This window comes from Berghia stephanieae, chromosome 6 (genome assembly GCF_034508935.2).
Source record: "Berghia stephanieae isolate SIO BIC M18660-M18661 chromosome 6, UCSD_Bste_1.3, whole genome shotgun sequence".
NCBI lineage: Eukaryota > Metazoa > Mollusca > Gastropoda > Nudibranchia > Aeolidiidae > Berghia > Berghia stephanieae.
The window spans coordinates 21,522,573-21,529,246 of record NC_088365.1 but is presented as its reverse complement, the minus strand read 5'-3'; the positions used below and the strand labels follow the sequence as shown (position 1 = coordinate 21,529,246).

General features: G+C 39.6%; 1 protein-coding gene across 1 annotated transcript in view; it reads right to left on the bottom strand.

Annotated features, from left to right (window-relative positions):
* Positions 1-1,246: 1,246 nt before the first annotated feature.
* Positions 1,247-6,674, bottom strand: part of LOC144975648 (carboxypeptidase B-like) — a 15,688-nt gene continuing 10,260 nt past the window's right edge. The window contains exons 9-13 of the mRNA XM_078919834.1: positions 6,505-6,592; positions 5,311-5,456; positions 4,454-4,516; positions 2,094-2,181; positions 1,247-1,726 (exon numbers count right to left, since the gene is read on the bottom strand). Coding sequence (XP_078775960.1) covers positions 1,539-1,726; positions 2,094-2,181; positions 4,454-4,516; positions 5,311-5,456; positions 6,505-6,592 — 573 coding nt within the window. The 3' untranslated portion in view covers positions 1,247-1,538. The remainder of the gene's footprint in view (positions 1,727-2,093; positions 2,182-4,453; positions 4,517-5,310; positions 5,457-6,504; positions 6,593-6,674) is intronic.

Here is a 6,674-nt window from a genome sequence, read left to right as displayed (position 1 = left end):
TGTGTGTACATATGTGTGCAATTAAACAAGCGTAGTGTTAGTTTGTGCTAAAGAGAGCAATAATGTTATAGCTCTGTCATCTTTATGGAGTTATAACATTACTGCTCCTAACCAGCACATTGCGTTCACACTATAAATGTCACTGGTTCTCACTAAGTAAGAATGGACTGGTGTGGTCGGATCGAGATTGCGATTGGTTGGGAGAGGGGGATGCGAGTGGTGGAGTAAAGAGACCACAGAGACGAAAAAAGGCGTTGTTGATTTGGAGGGGGGGGGGGGGGGGGGGGGAGAGTTGTTGGCGAAACGGAGAGGATTTCAGTGGAGCTGTGTGAGGGGTGTTGAAATTGAATGGATACAAGAAAGTACATTAAGTGTAACATTTGTAATGGGAACTGTGTTCGGTAATCAATTTTTTTTTCTTAGGTGATTCAGGCAGTCGGCAATTTTTCGTTTCGGTTTAAAGATAGTTTGAGCATAGTGACTTTCGGTTTATCGATAGCTGATTGACAGAAATAAAGAGGGGAAAATAACAGTTTGATTTATTTTCGTTTTAGACAATTTTGGTTTAACCAGTTTTTACTGTATGCTTAATGAGAAGTGAGTGAGTGATGAGCTCTATGTGGAGTATGAGGCTGTCTTTTCTTACCATTGGGGCATTGCACTTCTTGAGTTTTGAATTGCAGTTAGTAGTGTTAGTGGCTGCCAGCGGTGGGGTTGGGAATGTGTGCTTAGTCTCTAGACTGCTTTGGATGGATGGAAAACAGAGGAAAGGAGAATGGCAGAATTTGAACATTGCATTTTTCTTACTTACTCTCCTTTTGTTCTTATTTAAGTAGGAGAGGGGGCTGAGGGACGGTGATTGTGAGTGGGGGGGGGGGGGGGAAGGAAAGAGTTAAAGTTATGGAAGTCACAGACACGTCTGATTTATTTACTTGCATTAAAAATTTTTTCCTTCAGTATTGCCTCCCTCCAATGGCCAAATACCTTTTGCCGGGTTATCACAGGACTCGGCTACAAAGGTTGTTTTTTTTTTTTTTTGCTTGTCCCATGGATCTATTACTATTATTGCCCAGTGTTTGAAATCGACTTTTGCTTTACTTTCTTCCTCCTGGCGATTTGTCACGCAGATCCGTTATTTTTCCAACTTCCCTAAAATATTCCCCTTTATTTGTTTTTGTTTTTTATTGGATTGAAACCTGTAAATGCCAAAAAATCAGAAATAATAAACAAAAACAAAGCTAATCTCAAAGAACCTGATTTACTTTCTCCTCGGGGGAAATGAGGGCCAGAAAAATAGAATGTTATTGAAAAAAGAAGAGAGAGAAAAGAAAGAAAAAAAAACAACATAATATCATACCAATCCTGATGATGTATACCTCTGTTTATTTGACAATAGAAAATAGTCTGTCCCCACAATCCAAGAAGTCTCATTGCAAAACCCTCAAGTGGACCAAGAAGTATTTAGTTAAATACAACCATGGTTGTTTATGCTTAAAGTAAAATTACGATGTCTAATCACGGGTCGGGTTACTATTAATTCAAACGTTCATCTCTTGGGACAAAACAACCAAACTTGCGAGCAACTCTTGACCAGCGGGGACTATTTCATTGGGCGGAAGCAGAAACCCTCGTGGATCGTCATAGTCTGGCCTCAGCTCGTAGCAGTAGGAGTAGAGAGACGGTTTCTCAGTGTGGGCCCAGTCTTCTGATGCGCCACTTGCTGCATCTGAAAATAAATAAAAAGTAACTATAGCATCAGGCCAAACCGTCTTCACTAGGGCGGGGATAGAACGTTGATTGTATATATTTAAGATTTTTTTAACTTTTAGAAAATCAATCAAATTCTATTAAGATAGATAATCAAAACTTCAACAAAATAATAAACAAAAGAAAAATACACAATAAATATAACATAGGAAACAACAACAATAATAATGTTGATAATAATAATAATATCATCATCATTATTATTGCTTTTATTATTATTATTATTATTATTATTATTATTATTATTATTATTATTATTTCAATGGCCTGGTTGATCCACCGACCGTTAGGATAACGGGAAGAGGAGAATAAATGTCAAAACTCACAGTTCAAAAGCTGGTAAGCTGTCCCGACAAGATACGTCTTACCATCAGTTGATTTAATGGCGGTGGCCATCAAGTTGGCAACTCGATCCTGGAAAAAAAATACACATCAAGTATCACAATCGTAAAAGGAAATGAGATTAGCGGAAGAGTAGCGTCTCTTGATTGGAAGTCACGAGCGGAAAAGTTATTAGAGAGAGAACGTCATGTTGGTTGTGCGGCATGAGACACTAGTGCGGGGCGGTCCTTGGCAAGCTTAAGGACCACGGTCCTACGGTCCTTGGGAAATGAAGACCGCAAGGACCGGTCCTTTTCGACATTGAACATTCCTGAGAGACTGTTGGAAATTCGAACCGGTTTGACCTTTGAGACCGTGGGATCGTTCATTCTTGAACCGTTAAAGACCGCTACACGATGAAAACCGTGGTCTACAGGAGTAAAACACACGGAGTAGTCACACTCATTTCAAATTGTAACCTAATTAGAGAAGAGGGGTGATGCCTTCTTTATTTGCTCACCGTACTTCATTGTTACTTCGATAATTTAATAAAATTTGAAATTTATCCCCATTAACGGAGATAATGGCATCGCCCAAGGCGTTGATCGAGTTGTTCGTTTGGGGTTGATACACACACGCAACTCCTACCCCCACACACACACACACATATTAGAGGGCAGCGAGCATTGAAGAGTAAGAGAGAGACGTGAAGTTATAATAAGAGGGGGTGGATGAGGTAATAAGAGGGGTCGATGGTGACTTTTCGCCAGATCTAACAAACTCAGCTACCCATTCATTGCTGAGTAGACAGACAGGGATTCAGAAAAAACTCGACTGCACCCGGGATCGATCTCTGGCCCTTTGCGTATAAAGAGAGTGCTCTATCAACTGAGCTATCGGGGTCCCCAAATATTCTATTGGACTTTTTTAAAATTCAGACGTTATAACTGGGTTTTTTGGAAGGAAGAAACTAATGAAACTCATATTATTTGATTAGTAAAAACACCAAACGAAATTTTAATATTATTGTATTATTTTAAATGACAACACTGCGATAGAAAGGAGTGGTGACAAGAGATGGACAAAAGAAAACAAAAAATCGGATTTGCTACTTGCTAGGTTCGACACACACACACACCCCACACACACACACACAAACACACACATCTTTAGTAGTCACATACATTTCAAACAATAACCCATTAGAGAAGAGGGGTCATGCCTTCACCATAAATCATTGTCATTGCGATCATTATGGTGTAGTAAATTTTGAAATTTACCCCGTATAATGGAATCGTCCAAGGCGTGCGCCTCCTGTTCCCCCCATCTCACACCCGAAAGGGCGGTTTGCGGAGTGGAGGGAGGTGGTCGTCTGTGGAGGTGTGTCGTTTAGTGTATGGCAAAGGGGGGTGGGTGCGATTAATGAAGTGGGATGGGTGGTGATTGGTGGAAGATAGGCTACCGAGGCAACGAATCGCTGGGGAAGTAGTAGGCTATGGCGCGAGACCGTTGAAAGGTGATAAGAAGTGAGGACCGCCGCCGGTCTTTCTCTATGGGACCGGTCTCCGGTTCACAGCTAAAAGACCGTGGGACCGCCGGTCCAGACCGGTCTTCATCGCGGCACTATGAGACACTTCACCGAAAGCGAGGACGAGAGAGGCGCATGCGCAAAACCATTTTAACGTTCTCTCTGTAAGGTGACGTCCAATCAAGGGACGCTACTCTTCCGCTAATCTCATTCCCTATAGACTAATTTCACCTGTAGAGAGGTTTAGCAGATCATTATACCAAGAACCACGTATCACGTATATCGTATTATGGTCATTCTCATTATACATATCCAATGATAATAATAATAATAATAGTAATAATAATTATATATATTATATATAAATAGTGCGATTTTTGATTGGAAGAAATATTGTAAATATTTCCGCGAGCTATAAAAATCGCATTACGGCACTATTTTTTAGATCACGTGATTGATACGTGCTGTGAGGTGCGTGATACGTATGATATGCTAAAACCTTTCTATTAACGAGATGATAACGGTTAATTCATTTTGAATGGGTTCGAATCAGAATTAATTATCTACCCAGTATAAAACTCTTTCCAGCTCGTCGTTAACTTTAGAAATGATAGGTATTTTTATTGTTGGATTAAGATATTTATAAATTCTATTAACGTGTTGATGTTACAACATATTTCTGCTTTGATCCCATTCACTAAATTTCTCGTATTAAATTACATTCCCAGACAACATTTTTTATATTAAAAAAAAGACAGGTAGTAGACGACTTCAACGACGAATAGGATTATAGTAAATCGTAAACTGAATACGTAGTAGGCCTAATTATGTTCTTACCAGTTCTTTATAGTTTTGTGGTCTTAAATAGCTCTCGGAATATCCCCATGGGACAAGGAGAAGCTGAAGAGAGAATGTGAGTGGGGAGTGGGGGGTGGGGGGGGGGGGTGAGTTATATTTATATAAAATTATTAACACCAGTTTGTAATAATTTGTGTAGAAATAGAAGGGATCAAAAGGTGAAGATGATTGTCAAAAATCAAAAGGTGGATTGTCAGGAGTGTCCACTTTGGTCAATGATACTTTTAACACTGGATATAATATGAATAACATTCAAGCCCGCTCGGACAAACATAGCTGTTTGTTTATAAACATGAAATGAATATGAATTCGACGACTTTCTACTCTTTGTTTGTGTTTTTAGACCGCAAGTTGAGTGATACGTTCTCAATAGCTTTTCTTAATCAGACTATAAATGTTTTAAAGGTTACACGTACTTTACCGTGTTCGTAGGAATGGTCATATAAGTAAAACAGATGAGTAATTTGCTTAGTTTAGCAACCACTACCATTGTTTACAGAATGAAGACCGTTCCTACTGTCCGAACTAGATTAATGGGCGTGGTTATTTCTCTCCACACGCGGTAGTCAATGGCAGCGACGGTCACGTCAACCTTTACCTGACTCCCACTCTAAATCATGTCATTTAGATAAATATCACCACATCTTAGTCTTATAATAATAAATAATTAATTCCAGAAAAGCTTTCGAATCATTGCTCGGATCCCGGGAAGGATTTTAATAAGAGTTTTTTTTTAATTTAAAAAGTCAAACTCTCTAAAGTTAGGTCCGTTGCAAAATGTTGTGAAAGACGGGTCAAATAAGCAAGTGTTTCAACCAAGAACTACATTCGCTGACCTGGGAGTAAGAATGAATAGAAAGATAGCTGACGAGTGTTGGTTTCAGTAGGTTGAACAGGTCCCGAACATTTGCAGTTTCCGGCTCCGAGAACCCATGGTTGCCTGGGTAGAAGTTACTGTCACACCTTTTGGAAACGCCGGTTGCTTTTTGAAGTAGATTGGGTTTGGGGTGGGGTTGGGAAGGGAGGAATGAATGAATGGATGAATGATGAGAATGGAAGAAAATAAAAACCCTCGTAAAATTGCAGAAATGTGAAATATTTGATTTTTTTAAAAAGATCCATTTATCTATCCCAAAAGAGCAACTCATCTTTATGGTTTATTCAAAGGGAATAAACTGGAATAACCCATTCATCACCACAAAGTCTTGCTGAAGACCACACAACCTGGCGGTTAGTCGAACTCTGTATCTTTTGGGTACGAGGGCTGTCTCACAAAAAGCGGGAAAAAGCCATATTATCTTTTAAACCATTTAAGACTTTAAAAAAGTCTTTTTTTAAAAAAACGCCTATTGGAATATGCATTCAAAACTGCAATTCCCAAAGAAACATCAATATTGTCATTCATAATGATTACGAATGACATCATACCATAAATGGCCATCCTTATTGGTCAAAATGGTCAACATCAGCTGTCTGAGGTGTAATTCGATTTCTGCTAGCAACAAGGCTAAGCCATCTAAAATTAATGGTGAGGTATGGTGAAGTTCTTTTAGGAAGATCATGTGTATCATTGGTGGGAATTGTTTAGGGCTGGGCACACAGATCTCGAAAATTAGCCAGGTCAACGACTATGTATTTGGTCCAAGACAAAGGAGAATGTCGATAGAGTTGATGAGCTGATCCAAGGGAAAAGGTTAGGTGGCTGAAAATTGAGCTTTTATATAGCGCAATATCTAGTAAACGTGCTCAAAGCGTTGTACACGAGGTCCTTGGCCAACAGAAACTTTTAACCTGTAGTGCGATATTACATTTTTTTTTCGGACAAAGAGAACGCTGTTAACGGCCAGGTACTCATTTTACACCTGAGTACGGTGGGAGAATGTGAGTAAAGAGCCTTATCCAAGGACTCAACTATGCGCCGAGCGAGGCTCGAACCCAGGACCTTCCGATCCGAAAGCGAGTGCCATCATATGACAAGACCACATAGCCGTATTCTAAATATAATAGTAGATCAAATAAAGTGACCCTACTTCCGAATTCCACGTCAAAGTTCCTGTTCAGGTCGACCCCAGTGCACCGGCTACTCATAATACGTCGATTCTTTCTCCACAGACGATTCTGGAACGAAGGAATGAGACAGGGCGATAAAACGTAAGCTTTTACCATAGCCATGGCTTTTACATAGCTAAATTATATCAAC